Source organism: Nylanderia fulva, unplaced genomic scaffold (genome assembly GCF_048542155.1).
Source record: "Nylanderia fulva isolate GAGA-0341 unplaced genomic scaffold, ASM4854215v1 Scaffold4, whole genome shotgun sequence".
Lineage (NCBI taxonomy): Eukaryota > Metazoa > Arthropoda > Insecta > Hymenoptera > Formicidae > Nylanderia > Nylanderia fulva.
Genome location: NW_028190476.1, coordinates 445471 through 466091, shown reverse-complemented (window position 1 = coordinate 466091; position 20621 = coordinate 445471). Strand labels below are relative to the sequence as shown.

At 37.4% G+C, this 20621-nt stretch overlaps 1 protein-coding gene across 3 annotated transcripts in view; it reads left to right on the top strand.

Moving 5' to 3' along the window:
* DIP-lambda (Dpr-interacting protein lambda) overlaps positions 1-20621 on the top strand; it is a 205733-nt gene that overhangs the window by 150117 nt on the left and 34995 nt on the right. For all 3 annotated transcript variants that reach the window (XM_029320710.2, XM_029320709.2, XM_085485968.1), the window contains one exon: positions 20372-20475. In XM_029320710.2, coding sequence (XP_029176543.1) covers positions 20421-20475 — 55 coding nt within the window. In that variant the 5' untranslated portion in view covers positions 20372-20420. The remainder of the gene's footprint in view (positions 1-20371; positions 20476-20621) is intronic.

Sequence of the window (20621 nt, the reverse complement as noted above, 5' to 3'; positions counted from 1 at the left end):
CGGTTCGTGTATTCGCTGGCCGATCGTAAAAGGATTTTATTTTTGCTATTATATGAGAATGTTTTTAATAGACTATTTCAGAGAAGATTTATTATCTTATCTGGACAATTGAGTGACGTTGTTCCATTCCCCGATTCTATATAGATACTTTTCGCAATGGTTTTGTTTAAATGTCATATATTTGTAGCATTGTTATCGAAGATACTTTTAGAAATTTTATTTTTGAGAAAATATTTTTGATATCGAGACAATCAAGAGAGATAATAATTTATTTTTATACTTTTTATAATTTTAAACATGTAAAATTTGAAATACTTTTTTTATCATTTCTGAAAGTTAAAAATATTTGTGAACACATAATTTGGTTTAAATTTTGGTTAATTATAATATTTAGTATTTATAATAATATTTATTATTCTATTGTCTAACTAAGAAACCGATGAATGTAATCACTAATATTGCTGAACTTATATATATATAATCAAGATTTGGCCTACACTTTACAAGGATAAATCTCTTAAATAAACAGACGATAACAAAACAACACTATTTTTGGTATTATCATAAATCCTGCAGAAACATTGGGCTCGAAATCGGCTGCAAAATGACAAAGCGGAATAAACTGCAAAGCTTAACTGACACTGATATCTCACGTTTTAATCGAAAATCATAACAGCGATGTATAGAATTTGAACATATATTTTGATTTATAACAAATTCAAAATGTACATATAATAACTGTTAAATCTAAAAATAAACAATTTTTAATGGTTCGTTTTTGTACAAGAGTAAAGCAGAGATGTAATATTTGATGGAGAATGGAAAATTTGAAAGAGATTGACTAAAGTGAAGAAGTCTCTCGCGAGATTTACGAGAAGGAAAAGTTGTTTTTTTTTGCGCGGTAAAGTTCGATAAGATAAAATAAAACAAGACATAGTTTGAGTTCGCACGCATATATTCGTAGTTTATGTGAATGAACAATTGTAGTAGTATATGAAGATGTATAAACATGATTTAAAAAAAAGAAAGGATTGATAGATCATATCCTTAGATAGAGAATTAAGTCTTATCGATCATACTCGATATTTAGGCAGAAAATAATGTGTTTTTTTTTTTAATTCGACACTCTTAAAATTATCAAATATTGATCTTGGATTTTTTTTATCTGTGGCAAAGCATTATATACAATGAGATTTTTTTTTCAGTTTTCGTCTTATTTGCACGTCCGTTTTCCGTTTACTGCTACACGCAATGTAAACGGAAAAGTTTCCCATGATTCTATATTACTTTCTCATTGGAGAAAAGTTAGAAATCGGCATAACAATGGAAAACTTTGCTCTCCAGAAAGTTGCCCAAAGTTGGCACTGAATATCGGCTTTCTCTCTCTCATGCAAACCTTTCTTATCCTTCGAGAAATTGAAGATCGCGTACTATATTTAAAGCGAATTACGATTGTACATTTCTTAATTCTTGAATTTCTAATTGTTTACCACAAAATCAACACTTTATATATTTTTTATATATAATAAAATTAGTAAATAATGTATGATAATGACTAAAAAATTTGAGAACAATTTTTGCGACAGATAATGTTATAAATTTTGCATAATGTCGCCCATAAAAAGAGCCATTTTTTAAATATATTTTTTTGTAAACAAAAATATTATATAAATATATACATACATATATTTATGATTCAGAACATATGATGACTATAAAGAAATTCAATATTAATAACACCACTATTAATAAAATATAGATGATATCTATAAATGATATATAAAAGATGCTCCGTTTTTAACTTTAAATTCACATCAATTTTTTTCTTTTATTATATATATGTACGTTTTTCATTAATACCTCACAAATTCCTTAAAAATTTGATTTACTATTTAGCAATTGTGACCAAATAAGATATTTAATTCTTGATTAAATATCCGAGAAGATTGTGCAATAAAAGTTGACTAAAAGATATTCAAAAATAACTCTGTCCGCTCGGAGCGGATCAACGGGAATACAAACTTCAGTAATTATCGCCGACGTAATGTCTTTACCGAAGTGTCGAACCTAAAAGCATCGCGAAGCATCCGTCCGGAAAGTATGAAGTAAGGGAGGCTGTAACTAAATCGCCTTACGGCTCGCTACGAATGATGTTCGGGCGTAACGTAAGTACCGACGACAGCTCAGTAAATCCGATATGGCGAACATTATCCTCCAGGAGTCGTCTTACTTCACGTTAACCTCGATCCACGAAAGGATCACACGAGTGCTTCGTGAAACACGTTAGTGACAGAGTAGAGAAGTCTCTATCTTTCGAGGAGAAAACGTAAACGTTTACAACTTGATTCCGGACAAGGGCGAAAATTCCTTAATACGATACAGTTTTCACTACTCTAAAATCAAATCGGAATTACCTATTTTTTTATGTAAAAAAATTAATTTTTTAAATTTTTATATATATTTTATATTCTACGTAAAAAGGTATAAGTCTGTAAATACAAGAATTTCCAAATTATTTTTGTCTAGAACTTTTCGAATAGAGAGCTATTATAATAATTGCATTATATTGGCATTTGGCATAGTGTGTTTATATATAATGGAACGTAGTGTGTATTACATAAGTGTATTATATCATACAATCAAATATATATTAAAATAATATATATTAAAGAGCGTTCCATTTTCATCGCGCATGAAATTTTAATGGAAAATTCTTTAATGAATATGCAGTTAATTTCTCCTTAGCGCGGACACTCTCCCTCATCACTTATCCTAACTTTCAAATTTTAATTTTAAATATTTTGACGTAACCAAGTCTGAAATCTCTGTCATAACAAGGTCCACATTTGCGGTTATTTGAAAAACAAGATTACTTATTTATAAATATGCTAGAAGTTTAATTTGCTGAAATTATAAATAACTTCATAACTATATATTTGAAAGTTATTGCGAAGGAAAAAATTCAAAGTTAATGAGTTTGTCATTAACATTTAATATGTTTGAAACAACTATGTAAATTATGAATATGAAATTGCATTTTGATATAACGCTCTTATCGTATATCACACACGCGCACACAACACCAATACGTTTTTCTATAATTTCTTTTTTATTTTTCAATAAATCTACTCTATCGTGTATATAAAATAGGATGTATAGAGAAATATTTACTGACACTTGTACATGCGCTGTGTAGATCGAATATCTGTACAACGCCTTAGAAATTCATTGCTGGAATATGGGGTTGTCGATGGAACATCGAATATGCAGACGCGATGAAATTATTATAAAAGTTAGTCGAGAGAGAGAGAGAGAAGAGAGAATTTCTGCCACTTCAGCGCGACTGTCGCTGCAACTTCCCGTGAAATAGATGTTTGGATAACTTTAAGGAGGAGGACCAGGTCGCCACGAAATAACGTGTGCTAAGTTTCCTCCTGTCTGCTTGAAAAGACATTTAGTCTTTTTATAATGTCTTTTATCGTGCCATTTAATGTCAACGATATTTCTCTATTCGTAGAATGCTATTATTTTCATGTCGCTCGTTTAAAATTTTGTGCACCAGAGAGCTGCACAACAAAGGTCACGTGTATTATTAATTTTGATATTCCAATTTTTAATTCAAATTTGGAGGGTTATACTTCATCGATATTCATTATATCTGACTCCTTATTTTTTATAGAAAAATTTAAAAAACTATACTTTTTCTCAGAGTTATAAATGGGGCCGCTAATGGAGTTAAAATAAACTTTCACACAACAACTGTTACAACAAATTTAATTTCGAAACTACAAATTGAGCTTATTCTGTCTCGCAGTTTTATTATGTCGAATAATTCAGATTCGATTCGAAATCAATCGAATTTTGTTCTATACCTACACTTGTTATAAGAAAGTTCTCTCGCATAAAGAAAAGCTCATCGATAATCTCCGCTCTTTAAAATTCCTCGAAAGGAACGAGCGCTCGCATCAACGCCACGTTAAAGGAAATTTTCCGCGGATAACATCGTAAGGAATTCTTTATCGGTCGAAGTTTGACGCAAGAATTTATGACTTTGCCACAGGCAAAAAAAAAAAGAAAAGGATACACCAAGCGATCGGTTGTCGGTCCTCGAAGCTCGAACTTCCGCGACGACGACGTCGTCAACACTTCGTCGGGGTAAGGCGAAACCCCGCCTCGTAACGAATCATCGCTCTTATAGAATATTTTAACTTTTTTTCAATACCTTTTTAATACCTTGTAATTATATCGTGTCGCGACGTAGCGAGATGGATTTTAATCAACTGGTGCGCGGCTTCTCCCATTGGATTAAATCGGATAAATTCGTCTATAAATTTGTCTACAAAAAATCGAACAAACTCTTCTGGGATAGAAAGAAAGCGATTTTGACATCATTATAAGACGTTTGCAAAGCTAACGAGTGCGAACGCGAAAATAGAGGGGCGGACGAGAAGAGATGCGGGAACCACCTTGGTCCCGATAAATCATTCTCGGGAAAAACTTGCGGGGTCACTCCAGCTCTAGCGGGAAAACGTGGTCCACTTGCTATGCGAGCGGCGCACGGTTCGCGCGAGCGCACTATGATATTCCTTGCATAATTATTACCGCGTCGGGGGGCTCCCGGGGAGGGACTTCTTATCTATTCCTGACTGGAATACAGAATGGCGAGTGGGCGTCACGTCCGGAGGATTTTTGCGTCACGTGCGCCGCCGCTCTCTCTTCCAGCGCGCGAGTATCCGCGAGAGACGGGTTCTCTTCTCTACTCTTTTCGGGATGGAGAGAAATCAATTCGCGGGAGCAGTCGAGCGGTATGATGTGCCGAGACGAGGCCGTGGCGTGCGTATGGCAGGACGAAGAGAGGTATTTCTCTCCCTATACCTTCTTTTCGATAGACTCCATTTTCCCGGACGCGCCGCGCGTATTCGTCGCACGAAGTCGTAAGATCATACGCGTGGGATTGATAATGAAATTTGGAAATCTATCCACGACTCTCGAGATATGATTGCGAGGATTCCAAGATTCGCGCCGCACGGGTTTCAAGATTGTCTGAGGAGAATTCGAAAATTTATACAAGACAATTTATGCATGCCTTCAAACTCTTCTTCTTTTTAATATTAATAGAATTATATATACCTGAAGTGCCGCGCTGCCTTTTTCAAATGTCAATCGGCAGCTGAATATAAATTCGAAAAATGCACTTTATATGCGGGCGTATATTAAGAATCGGACAGCATAGCGGATCTTAAGAAAGAAAGTGTGAAAATGTGAAATGTGAGGATTTGCGTCAGACGTAATGCGCTAGAAGAATTATATCGTAGTTGCTCCATTTATGGCACAGTACTGAAAAATTACATATCTTGAACGAAATGAAAATTCCTACGTTTATTTCACATCTACTCTATACTTGGTCTGTTTTCTTTTTAGTTGTATTTTTATTAAAATTATTTTCTTCTAAGATCTTTCATTTCTAATAAATTATTTTCTTCATTTTCTCTTTTTTCTTCAATGCTTGAAACATTGTCTTATTTTGAATGCTGAAACCTAATATTACAACCAAAAAATAAGAGATTTTTAATTTCTTTTTGTCACATATAATTTTCTTTTTTATTACGTTAACTGACACAATAATTGAGTCATGAGAAAGTTATGTAAAACTAATCCTAATGTATACTTATCTCTTGAGGAGAATTGGAAAATTTGAGTATATATAATTTGGAATCAATTTTATAATATTAAATTTAATAAGGTTTTTAAAAATCGCGTAGTTGCATCAAAAATCTCGTTCTTGTCTTCGCACTGCTTTCTACTTCAGGAAGGATAGGGAGTTCCCCGGAAAGAACGATTCCTCTTCATTGAGACAGATCAGCGGTTTCGAAAGCCCTGAAATTATGATTCCTCGATTTGTTCGCGACGATTCGAAACGTTTCTCTACCAGCCACCTATCTGTCATACTTTGCAAGTTAAACACTTGGACCTGCAACATTTTTCCGGAAATCTTTTGCCCCACATATACTTTTTTTTTTAAATTAAAAAAAAAATATATATTAAATTGTAAATCGCAGCAAAGAGCTGTATCTTATTAATTATTTGATAAAAGTCATCTCCTTGAGAGGAAAGATTCGAGAAAGCCACGACAGCGATGACGCTAAGAGTGACACGTAGTCGCCGTTGTTGCTGCCAGTCGCAGCGGTTTCCTCCGAGACGGGAATATCGAGTTTACCGTCCGTGTCATACGGCACGTGGCCTTCCCGTCGAGACGAACATCGCGAAGTTTGCCCGTCATTTTATGCGGTACACAGAAGCCCGCGGAAAATAATTAACGGGGTTGGCTGGTCGGAGAATGGCGTGCGCCGCATGCTCGGAGTAAGAATATCCACCGCACTTTCCGTGCGGAAATGGCTCGGAACGGTTCGAGATACGTTTTGAGAAAATTAAAACAGAAAAATATTCCGACAAAACGACGCGGTTTATTCGCGCGGAATTCTTTTCCCCCGCGGTTTCTGTAAATTTATATTCGGTTCGAGAGAGCATTAATTTTTCGAGGAACATTTGAAAAGTAGATAAATATGTATTGTGTACAGTAAATAACATATCTAAACGACAAAGAATTATAGAAAGTTTCTTCTCTTCTTTAAATATTTTCAAGTCTTTCTCTTGAACCTTTTTTAACTTTGTGTAGAGACAATTTTTATAAATCGAAAAAATTTTATAAATATAAAAATAAACGCAATTTATGACAATCCGGTCTGCTTCCGTGACGTTGCGTTTCTACGCGTTGTCAATGCATGATATCGAGATATCAGTCGATGATCGAGGGCTGTGAAAAAATTTGGCTGTAAAATTAACGTGCCGCCGTCTTTTTTACAGCGCGACGTTTTGAGCAGACCAGTCGTAAATTTTAGCGGATCGACGCGTTGCATTTTCGCACCCTGTTTTTTTTTTTTTTTTTGATGCTGGCGAAATTTACAATCCGGGCTATAAAGCTTATGCGATAATGTGTGAGTATGATGCGTTTGCATTTCGCATTGGCTCCTCTTTGCGCTTGAAACACTCATTTGACAATAAAGTTTATAGCATACATATTTTTTGTGACGCAGCATAAACATTATATGCTTTTTCCTAAGAATAAATATATATGATTTTTTTCTATAGCTATTATTTTCCGCTGTAAAAACTCATTCTGTAAATTTTATTTTTGATTCAAGCATTATCGGAGAAAATTATTAATCAAATATTTTATATGGCATGTAGGGAAGAAAAAAGCTTGTCGAAAATATTTTTACTTTAAATCTTATTTCCTTTTAAGTGTTTTAAAGAACAAATCATTTAATTTGGAATTAATGCACATCCTTTTCAGAATAAATGGTCCATGTACTGACAAAGATATATGGAGACGTTTATTTGTTGAAAAAATGATGTTCAAGAGAGTGCATCGCTGCGCATAATGTCGCGATTAAAGGACGTGTCGCTCGGAAAAGGGTTGAATGGTATCCCAACGTAAATAGTGCATCCTCCCTCGTTCGCTCCCAGCTTTCCCCTTCGCTCGCTATTTTAATTTCTGTTTACGTACACAAGGCGCAAAAATTGGCGTTTAAAGTGGCTTTAAAAGGCTCTTTGGGCGTTGCGGTGCGTGAAATCTTCTTCAGTTGCTCGCAACGACGGATTAACGACGTAATAATTTTGTTACAGTTTTTGAAACATTGTCATGTCAATGAAATTTGCAACGCAAAATAGACGATCGACAGTTTTTCATAGTACCGTGTATAAAAAACGCATAGTTTTATCGCTCTCGAGATTTATTAAAATAAATTTTTCTTTATTTTGACTAATTTCAAATCGAAAGAAATAATTATTGAATAATAATTTAATAAAATAGAGAATATTTATTCGTTAAAATTTATTTTAGTTCCTCAAATATTCTCAAGAGCAATATGTTCCCCGTTCAAACAAGATTTTAACATTTTTTTTTTTTCTGATTTTACAGTCATATGTCAAATCGTGATAAATAACTCGATGTCAATTTCTGATTATCAAAATTGATATTGACACATGGATTGTTGTGGGTCGAATTTACCTGTTACTTTATTATAGAGCGAAAATATCTGCTCATTCACTGTGTGACTAGACTTTACATATGATTTATCTCGAACGAAACGGTTTAGTTTCGTCATTCGAAATTTCAAGTCCGCTCAGTCGAGCTACGAATTCGAAATTAAAGTTTCTAAAAGATTTCTAAATTTTGAAACCAATTTAAATTGATTAATTCTCCAATTCTTTTGTCTTTGTTTCCGTATCGGCAATAAATATTTTTAGTGTAGTCGTGACATCATCGAAGGTACGTTTACAATTCTATTTTTAGTTTCAATCTCGATAAACTGGTAATGTTCTTATCTAAAAATAATTTCATCATGAAATGACAGAAAATCTGATTTATTAAAGTTCAATTTTGAAAAACCTCACGATACAATGTTTGACAATTTCTGTTCGTGGGTTTGACGTGTTATATATAAAGTAAAGCAAAGATATTAAAGAGGGCGAATGATTTCTCCCTGCGAAGCCCTCTAAAAATCTACAATTCACAGACGATAGCAATGGTCTATACGTGTGGACGCGCGCGCGACTTTGATTTACAGAACGACGTGGCTGAGGGTGGCCACAAGCCTCTTTAGAAGAGGGGCGAAAATGCTTGGCGCGTGCGAAGAAAGCATCGGGGGCGACGCGTTCTGTATGCACGACGTGGCGCCGGAACACGTTTTCTCTATCAGAACGTCGTCGTCGTCGTCGTCGTACCCGGGCGAGCTGTTGGCCGTCGAAATGGACCTTCGCCGACCGAGGGATATTTCATATAACACGACGTACGGTCCGTCGGCCTTTTAAGGCCACTTTAATCGCCGATATTCGCGGCGAACGAGAATTAAAATGGGGCGGAAAGAATAGGGGTGCGGACGAAAGAGAGAAAGAGAGAGAAACAACGAGTCTCGTTACTCGCATAAATTTACTTCGATCCGGTACACGGTAATTGCAGTGGGTAATTAACCCTCTCTCCTCTCTCGAGTTATATGTCGAACGCTAGATGTTACGGAGTCATTACAGAATCCTATAAATAATGCAATACACATTTTTCATTTGTTAATGAAGAAAGTAGTGATTTTCGTTTCAATTCCTTTTAAGTTTTTCTCTTTCTAAAAAATGTTTAGCTATACGTTTTTTTTTTTTTTTTTTTTTTTTTTTTTTTTTTATTCGCATTAGAGTCTAAGTACGAGTAAAAGATTCTGTAGCAGCAAAATTTCCAAGTAATTCTGCCGATGCGTATACTGGCGTAATAAAACGCGTCGAAGAGCGTATATACATACGATGCGCAAAATGGAAGAAAAGCTTGATGGAAAGAGCAAGAGGAACTTTGACGGTGGCAGGGAGGCGGCGAGGTTGATTAGATTTCCCGAGGATGAGGGAAGATTGAGGGGGGCAAATGCAGCGCGTGTTCATGTCGAGGACATACGAGGAATCGTATTATCGACTCTCCCGACTCAACACCCGTCCTTCTCCCTCTTCTCGTTTCCTCCTTCGGCTGAAGGCACGAGGGATGAGGCAAACCAAGGAATTATGGAGGAATTGCATACGTGCGCTGCGTCCCCAATGTTGTATTATATAAACCACGGAGTATAGTCGGACCTACCCTTCCAGTTTATATAATAGGGAGGGCACGTGGAGGAAAGGACGAATGGAGGAAAGGACGTGCGAGCAGACGCACGTTCGCGCATCCATCGCGGAATGCTCAAAGGAATCACTGTGTGTACCCGGTACGCAGCCCCGAGACGCCACTCGAGGGAAAGAGGAAGAGATAAATACTTGCTACCTTGTCGTTCAAGTGTTTCCAAGTGGCTGGAGCGAAAACATGTCTCTTTATGCGAAAAGGAACTCGCCGGAGGCGCGCGCACTCCGATTTCAATCGCGAGCCAATTTATCGATCGCATGGCTTTTCCTCCAATTTTTTATTCGCAATATTAAATTATGCGACGCAAACGTCGGTGCTGTGTCGTCTTAACGACGTTAAGAACGATTTAGCATTCAAAGCTACACGTATAAAATTTTGAACTTTTGTTGTGTAACTTTTATCGATCGAAATCGAGATAAGAGATTGTGACGTTATATAACAGAATTTTTATAAGAGAGAGATCTTAAACGCAATACAAATTATGTATTAAATTTTGCTGTATACCGTATATTTTTTTATACGTGTGATAAGTTCTAGTTTGTATCAATGTGCAATATGTTATGCAATATAGATATTCTTATATAATTAGGTCCTTTTATATTGTATTATTCATAAATTAACAAGAAACGTTCCAGGATTAGCTGTTTTTAGATTGTACGATTCTGTTTCAGTGAAACATAATTTATGTGACTTTGAGATCGGTGAGTCGGAAAGGTTAATAGCTTAGGAGAACTTCGCTCGTGAGTATATAACTTTATACCATCGTGAATGAACGCCATTGAAATAGAGAAGAATTTTTTGGACGATATTTTCGTAATTGAATTCTCGAATATGTTCTATCAAATAATGCGATTCGATGAAAATCGCGATAAAAAAAAAACTTATCGAAAAGTACTTTGTTTTCGATGTTCAAAGTATTTTAATCGGGCCGAATTAGTTTTGCATTAGAAATATCCTATACAAACGTCGATAGTCTACAACTTACACTCCGCGCGAAAGTTTTTTGCGGGGCGAACATTTCGGCTGGAGAAACTCCTGGACTATCCTAGAAAATAGCGAAGCGGTACGGATCGTTTTGCGCCATACACGTACATACATCGTGCAATAAGAGTTTAACCAGTGTAGGTAATGCGGAAACGAGTTCGAGTGCCTGCGATCGAAAGAAATCGCACTACCCGAAGGCGGACCGTGCAGCTTATTTCTCTGCAATAGAACGCCGTAACAAGCGGAATCGACGGACCGTGCGCGATCGAGCCGGTTAAACGAATCGCGAAGCCACAAGCCTGAAGGAGAAACATTTCTGATTAGACTTCCGGATGCCCCCGGACGCGTGTCTTTGTCACGTGGCAGTGTCACGTGCGAGGTTCTTTGTCACTCGATCCTCTTAAATGTTAGGTATACCAAAATATGAATTTGTAACATATACATATATATATAGAATTGCTTACTTTATCATTATTATTAACGATTATTATATCGCCGCCAAAATCAATATCTGATATATTTTATGCTATTTTTAAGCCTTTCCAACCCTAATGTGTGTGATTGTTAATATCACTTGTAAATTAGAATTTATCGGAAGAATTATATTGTTTCTCTTTAATCTGTGGATAGGTAATTTCTCTATATTTATACGGAGCGACGTGAGAGCGCGCGCGACTTTTGGAGCTATACAAATCGAGGTCGAGATTTACACGATACGAGGGTGGTGAATGGAAATGCGACCGGGGTGGGCACGTGTACGAAAGAGAGTAACCAGTTGCCGTATCGGCCAGCTGAATAACTGCGATCCACCTGTCACGAGCAGGTACAAATGTCGAACGGTCGGAGGAGATGGTAGAAAACACATCTACAAACACACACACACACACACACACACACAACACTGTACGCGCGCTGTTGGGTCAAAATATCGTTCTTTCCTCGATTCCATAAAATTTATCAAACGGCCTGAGAGCAACCAATACACGTTTGCGTCTCACAGTTGTTGTTTGCAGCCAGATTGCTCTCGGAAGAAACGAGGGAGGCGATGCTGTGCGATATCGCGATCTTTGATAAGTTGAAAGACGGTAATCGATCGATTGAGTTATAGCTATATTATTCTTCGGCCCCACGTAGCTGATAATTACTGTTTGCTCTCATGATTCTTTGAGAGACATTGAAAAACTTTTATCAGGGCCAATTAAAATTGTATAAAATATTTTATATTACAATTGCAATACTATATCTTAGGGATATCACATTATTTATACGAAGAAAGTGAGATTATTTGGATTAATAGGTTATTAAATTAGATAATCTAAATTAATAAAGTTTTTCGAGATATTAGTATTTTATGTATTTGAAAAAGTTGATAAAAATTTAAATACAACTTTTGAAATGATTTGTAAATTAAATGGAAAAAATATATATGTTTCTTGTGGCAACGCATATTTTCATCAAAGAAGAAAATAGCCGAGATGTAAAAGTTGAGTGGAAAACACTGAAATACGGAGGTAACAATATTGAAATATTTAAGAAGTATTGCGCGCCGCGCTTTGTTATATCTCTCTGGACGGAAAAATCAGCGGGTTAATAATTGTCGGTATATATCGGACGTTTCATTTTGCGCGATATTTCGTTACAAGTGACGAAACGGGGTTTTTCATTCTGCGAATACAAACGGACGTTCTATTTCTCGTAAAAGCGAGATGCAAAAGACATTCGGGGGGAGGATGCATTTTAGTTGTGTATTCGGAAATAGAAGAGGCACGATGTCGAGACGAGAGTAAATAGAGCGGCCTCGTAACGTGCGCGTTGAATGGAAAGATTTATTCGGTCGACGGGGCGACTGTCACCTGAGTTGTGCAATTCAATGCTGCACGTCGGCTTGTTTACATCCTACCATTTTTGCGTTAATAAAAATTTTGCGAAATTAATGAAAATGTCGCGTCGCGTCGCGTTGAGTTCCGCGAGAGCATTCCGAATATCCAGTGTTAAAAAATGTCCTTTAAAAATACTTATTTATCGTCCATATACTTATATTTACTGAATATATTACCAATATTTTGTTATTTATATATAATCACATGTTTTATTATAATGTAATTATAATTTGACACGGAATAAATTTTTCTCTTCTCTTGGAAATATGATCAGTCCTACGAATAGACCGAGCTTTCCAATCTCATCATAAACTTACACATCTTACTTTATATGGAGCACTCATCCTCTGATTGTTAAGCACATCCGGCTCTCGACTCGAGATTCTCCTTACTCTCGAGACCCTTTCGCCTTCGCGCTCTTCAATTCTGGATGCAATTTTCCGTCCGATAGATCGCCGCTTATTTTCTTAGATTGCGTCGTTGGGCTACACCAGTTTGCGTCTCCGTGCTCGCCGACCGCGACAATGAACGAATTGCGTCAAGTTTTAAGAAATTCCGGAAATTCTCGACCCAGGAATAGTATTACATTAGTTTACGCTTCGCGGAACGTAAACAACGCAATTACATCTGTAAATGTGAAATGCACATCGCGCAGTGTAAATAATATTGTGACGAGATACGGTGACGATATCCGAACCATATCTGCTTCTCCTCAATTGACATCCAATAATGATACAAAATGATAGAAATATCACATATGTGATAAATGTTACGTAAGTCTCAATTTTTTCAAGTGTTTTGCTGCTACGTATTGTACAATATTTATCCATACACATATGATAATTGTATAACTAGACAGAACCCATCTATGTTGTGGAAAAAATTGTATACCGGGGGTAGGAGGAGGATTTTTCGTCTTCGTTGGCCGAGTACCAATTTTGCTCGCGCCATCGCACATCCATTATTTTCATACGATTATTTCGTACACGCTCGAAACTGGCGGCCACGCGTTATTTCTCGCGGTGGATGCCGAGCGTCGAGCTGACAGTGAGGGATTTTGGTGCATAGAAACGCGCGCGAAATCAAATTCGGCGGTTTTACCCTCCAAATTGGAGCCGTTTAATCGACGCCAAAGTGTCCGCGACAGAACCCTTCCATTGTTATTTCGAATTGAATATACGCCGTTTTATGTCGCGACGCGACCTCGGTCTGTCGATGGGAAACCAGCATCAGCCATATCGAGTTGCATTTTGAACGGTTTGCGTTTGACTTCTTGCCTCGATTTCAAGATTAATGAACGGTCATTTATATACGCGCTTTTCTGTAAAGAAATGGAAGAAAAAGGTCATCATCCGCGCCGAGTGCGATCGGGGGATATTTCGAAGTAATAAGCGCGAAATTGTACGAGTACTCGAGAAAAAAAACGCATTTGCAAAAATAATTTACATAAACATTACCCTTTAGATAATGCATAAATTACGAAAGAAAAAAAAAATAAAAAGGAAAAAAATTGGAGCAGCAAGAAAGTCGCTCGATGAGTTAACCCGGATGAACTCGTTTGTTCCGCGCAACCTTATTGAATTAGCTTCCGCCCTGACGCTGGTGTATTCGAATATAGAGTATCATCCTAGAAAGTCTCTCGGGCAAGCTATATATGTATAATGCATATATAGCTAGGAGAGAAATTAACTGGGATGCTACGCGAAAGAGTTTCGATTCTGCTGCATAATACAGTTCGGGCCACGTCGGCGGTAGAAATTCCACGAGCCCTCCTCTCCCGTAGGGATTCTCCGCGTACTTGAAATTTTCCACAAACGAGTTGCTAAGCGCGGCTTAGCCGGCCTTCCATGCAATGGCTGTGCATTATGAAGCTGACCCTGTTCCCTGCTTTTCGCCACCACAAAACGGTCTTTTTCAATCGCGTTTCCTCTGTTCTGAGAGAGCTTGTCTCTCTTTCTCTTTCTCTCTTCTATCCCCCTTTCCGTATTCCCCTCCGTCATATTCATTAACGGCGGCCAAATGACACGGAATTGTGGCTGAAAGTGCGCGTACTTTGCCCGCGTAACAACGTTCGCCGTGTCGCGCTCTAGTACTTGAAGAGCACCAGGTACCCCTTTATATCGCTCTTGTATGCGCGTGTGCGGCTGCCACTGAATGCGAACGCTGGCGCGGAGGAGCTTTTAAAAATATAATTGGCACGTCATGTGGAAGGCGAAAACACGTACCTCGTTGTGACGCGAGAGTGCGCGCGACTTTTTAATAATTACGCTGTTTTTATTACCTCACAATGCGCGCGCGCGGCGTTAATGGCGACGAAATTATAACACATATTAATCCGCACGAGATGACAAATATTGGAAGACAAAAGTAACGAAACCCTGATGAAATATATCAGTTCTTCAATAATGGCTATATAATGTAATATATAACGGCGGAATAAATTAAATCATTGTTCGGGAATTTTTTTGTTTGTCAATTAAAAACTTGTGCTAATATTGCAAAATGTTCTGTTATCTCGCTATGTCAAAAATAATATGAAATATAATAATTCTTTAATGAAATATATTTAATTACATATTTGTGCAGCAAAAGCTATAACGGAAAAAGGATATAAAATAATTTTAAAACGATTACATAAACTTTATTATTTAAAGATTACTATTTAAAGATAAAAGTCCAAAACGTATCATTGATCGACGAGGAACTACTCGGTTTCGCAGAAATTGCGGACCAAATTGCGGATAGTCGAGCGACTAAGAATATAGGGTGTAGATGGACATTGCGAGCGCAGGTGCAACACCTTAACAATCAAATTAATGTTTAAGGATTTATTTCACGCGTAGAGAGGCGCGGAAAGCAATTAAAGCGGCATGCGCCGCACCGGTCGCCAATTTGTACAGTTTACGTCGTTACGAACGAATAAATCCCGGGGCCCAGGCTGTCGTTACTGCGAAGATTAGATTAACTGTCTCTTCATTTCGAGCGGAGACAGTTATTACCGCCGCAGGGCGTCTCATGTCGAGAATAATCGTCCGATCGCACTGGGTTCTTGTCTATAAACGTGCCGCAGGGTGGAAACTTCTCGCGCCTCGAATGCGCGCCGAAGCTTACGGGCTTTATAGCTTACGATTAAAAGCGATGCTGTTTTCGAGTCGTGTCTGTATATCGTTTCTCGATAGAGCACGCAAACGACGTTAGATGCGAATGTGACTAACAGAGGCGTCGTCTATCTGCACGCTGCAGATGGGTACTAATTTCATACCAAGTATGTAGGATCAGCTGTTCTCCGAATGCCATTATGTCAAATACTCAAATACCTGAGAAATTATCGCATAATTGAAAGACATATTAAAAAATTTAATCAATCGATCTAATAGTTTCGAGATTTCTGATTTTTTCGTTTATATTAACTAGTAAAAATACCAAGTATGTAGGATCAGCTGTTCTCCGAATGCCATTATGTCAAATACTCAAATACCTGAGAAATTATCGCATAATTGAAAGCAATATTAAAAAATTTAATCAACCAATCTAATAGTTTCGAGATTTCTGACTTTTTCGTTTATATTAACTAGTAAAAATACCAAGTATGTAGGATCAGCTGTTCTCCGAATGCCATTATGTCAAATACTCAAATACCTGAGAAATTATCGCATAATTGAAAGCAATATTAAAAAATTTAATCAACCAATCTAATAGTTTCGAGATTTCTGATTTTTTCGTTTATATTAACTAGTAAAAAATTAATTATATGCTTAAAATTAGAGTGAGAGAGACAATGTAAAAAATAATGATTAAAACGAATTCTACATTTTTGATATTCGCATAATGCTTTAAACTTTCAAATATTAGTATTGGAGTATTATCCGTGACTTGGAACGACGAAAGAGTATCCGGATGCGATATACATACGAAGATATACGATAAGACACGGCATTCCATATTGGCAGCACTATTGTATACTTTTGGCGTGCGGCGTTCATGTCTCTATTAAGCGCTGTCTCCAATCCTTTATTTGCAGTCGATCGTCAATTCGCGATTGCGCCAAAGGGATTGGCTCTCAGAGGCGATCGCGATCGATTCGCGGATATATTTGAGAATTGTTTTAAAACTGCAGTACTTTTTTTTTCACGTGTCTTCCTATCGATACTGTGTCGCGCAAGCTTGTTCCCGGAGCAATTTTCAGCACGATTTTTGTACGCAAATCGATGATTAATTAAAGGGACGTATCTGCGAGAACCCTCTCTCTCTCTCTTTCCTCTTCTCTTGATGCACTCGTCAGCGGGAAATCGCGGCGTCGCGTGCGCGTGTGACTTCTTATCATCGGCGCGTTCAATGCATAAAGCATAAAGTTCGTATCTCATGCATACATTCATAGAGCCGTCGGTGCGGCAACGATGGCGGGAGCGAGACGAAAGTCATAACTTACGGTACGACCCATACCTCTCGTTCTCCCATCCCATCCCTCCCCGTACACCCCCGCAACCATCGCTGCGAGAGGTATCGAAACACCCGCAAAATCACCGAAGGGTAACTATGGCACGTATGACGGCTGGCACTCCTCGCGCATGTTCTTGGTTGGCGCTCAAAATTCCATTTTCCCATACGAGAAAAATTTCATTTTTCCATTGGGCCTTTCCTTCTCTCTCTCTCTCTCTCTCGTTCTCCATCGATTCATTGAAAAATAGTCCACTTACCGCGGCCTCTTTTTGCAATAAATCAATCGCGCCTTTCCGACTGTACCCCATAATCCCCTTCTGCTCCTCCCTTCTTCCATCTTTCATTTTTCTTCGACGTAACTTTCTTCCTTCGGACTCGCCTCGATGCACCGGCCGAGGGTTGGATTGTCTTCCGAGATGACTGCTGACAAATAGCGAATCGATCGTCGCAACCACCGCGGCCGCGGTCTCCTCCTCCGCCACCACCCATCGGCAGTTATGCCATAAAGCTGCCGCAACAAAGCGCTGTTTTGATGCTTTATGGGCATCGCAGGCCGTTGGCGGGATGACGTTGTCGGGATGGATGTGCGCGGCACGGCGGCTTGGATTGGCCGCGAGAGAACGATGTTCGTTTAGGGGATGAAGCGGCGGACGCGTCGCGTTTTCATGCAAACTCGACAGCGGATTTCGTTCGCGTGCATAGGACGCACAATAGAATTTTAAAGGCCTACTAAAAATTGAGGTTTTCCTTGTCAATCTTGGAATATCACGCCCGTGCAATTGACTGACATGTACAACATCTATACCGACATATCACTTATTCTAAAACTTATATCTCAATTTATTACAACATTTTTTACATACACATTTTTTTTACAATTTCTACACTATAAAAAGTATTCGCGAAAAAATGGATGTAGAACTGAAAATGCAATTTTGCATTCTCGATTTCTAGATTGAGAAATTAAGATAAAAGAAAATATATAGATTCTTATACTTGTTTCAATTAATTATTATCTAAATGTATTAAAACTTTTTTTATAATTTTTTGAGAATTTCTACATTCAATAGGATCCGCGAAAAAAATGTGTGTAGACTGATAATGCAAAAGTAACGTAAATTTTTCTTTAATGAATGTACATATATTTTTTTGTTATAAAAGGATTATATAAGAAGATTTCTATAGTTAATTTAAAACAATATTCCTGATACTTGCATTCTTGGTTTGTAGATTAAGAAATTAAGATAAAGGGAAATATATGAATACTTATTCTTGTTTGACAGAAGTATTACCTAAATAAAGTTATTAGTAAAAGGTGAGTTTGTGACCGAGAAGATGAAGATTGATACATTTGTTTTTGCATCATTCTGATTGCGCGAGTTTTGTAAAAGTTGCTACTTGATGCAGAAGACTCACACTAGATCGTAGATTGATTTGCGTTTGGGAGAGCAGGTGCGGTTCGTGTGGGATCGATGGCCGCGTCGACACTTTCTTTCATCACGTGACACGCGAGAGAATAAAAATTCCTCATTCGCGGTTTTATCGACATCGCGGAATGAATCGGCGGATGTTCCGTCGATGAGAAAAAAACGTGCTAGTGCTGCGGAAAGAAACAGAACAGTTACATTGTCTGGTATAACAGCAAAAATTTCGTGAAAAAAAAAATATGCAAAAAACTCATTTCTTTACTATCAAAATTAATATTCAGATATTTTATATTGTACATCAAAATATATCAATGTTTATCATTTAAATTGATTTGACAAGCGCGTTAATATTGAATATATTTGCAAAAGGAAGAATTTCTTTAATTTTCTAATTTTCGGTTACATATATATGTGTGTGCAATTGTTTAATGTACATATTACTAAACAGAGTTTTGTTACAAAATTGGAAAAGTTTAAGACACGACATTAAAGTTATTCGACGTGGCGTTTACTTTTCCAACCTAGTGTTTGAAAAGTTCAAACAAGGAGTAATCTGATAAAGGAAACTGCGGATTGTAGCATCATTCGACATCTACCTTGGAAAATACAGCTATGTTGCTTTGAAATGCAATGAAGATTAAGTGCATCTTACTTTGCAGGAAATCTGTGCCTTCCTGAAAACTTATTATTCCGCTTGCACTATATATTTGTCGTGATTTCTCTTCTTGATAAAATAGACACATTTCTCCTTCAATATTTTTTGAAACATTTTTATCTACGCTATCTCAATGAAAAACGCATGCAACTTACTTACTCTTACATTTTCTAATTATATTTCTTTATAGTTTCTTAAATGGAATTATTATATCGCGTGTGTATTATCGTTAATGAACATTAGTTTTATTTAATTATAAGTAAATTTCATTACAATGAAATCTCACGGAGAAGATAATTTTTTCTTTTTAATTTTCCTTGATTTAGAGTTTAAGAAACCAGATCCTTATATCTGTTTCATCTTTTGTTTCGGAGAACCTCTCCAATTCTTTTGTCATCTTTTTATTTCTTTAGAGTCGGGAATTTCCAAGAATCAGGCGATAGACATACTTTTCGCTGATAAATCCTTATGCTTCAGTGTTTACATGCGTCTGATCATTAGAGTCGAATCGCGTGCGTACGCGATGCCTTCGCGATTTTCCACGGCATCGAAATAACGAGGGATGTCTGTCTCTCGGCGTAACTCTAATTGGTGATAGGATAACTATCACGAGATGATCATTAATTACAGTTGGCGAGCCTCTGGCGTTGCGGTTAGTTTGCTTCGAAGCCAGTTTCGACCTTTCTCACACTCGTATCTCTTTCTCTCTTCCTCTCCATTTCCTGCTATTCTCACTCTCCTCTGCTCCCTTTTTTTTCACAAATCCTTTCTGCAACGTCGAGGGTATCGAAAGAGTTAAGATGAAATAATTAAAATTGACGGGCTCTTTTTCTCTCTTTTATTAAGAAAAAAAGCGACGCAAATTATAGAGGAAAATAAATTTCTCGTGGCGAATCGCTGAGTCAGTTTTTCACGATCGTCGAACTAGCATACTCATCACCGTACAATCATGACCAATTTGCGCAAGGTACAAAGTCAATTAAATGAGATTGGTTCTTTCTGGTGCAGCGAAATGTAGCCGAGAGAAATATTGCGGTGATGATTATTGCATTTCTCGATAATGCGATATTTATTTGTAGCATTTGCTTTGCAAACAAATACGAATATAAACATGTCGAAACATAGCCCGAGGTTATTCAGTTATTCAGATTCTTTTAATTTGCTGTTAAATATAAATAACATAACTTTTATATTTCATGTGTGAATTTTAGATATATCAATACGATGAGAGTTTTTATCTTTATTGACAAATACTCTTGTTGTATGCTTTTAGATCGCCGAACTGGTGTCCCAAGGATTCATCAGAAAACTGATCGACTCTCATGGCAGCGCGGAAACTCGCAGCCCTCTTTGCCGCGGTCCTGCAACTTTGCTTATGTGAGTGAGTCTCCCTTTCTCCCCATATTTGCGCACCGGAATCTTCATAATCCGTTTATCAGAGTTAGGTATTGTTTGAGACGCGGTGACGTAACGACGCACGTTAAACATATATAGAATGCAAGAGAATTCGCACAAAGTTCAAG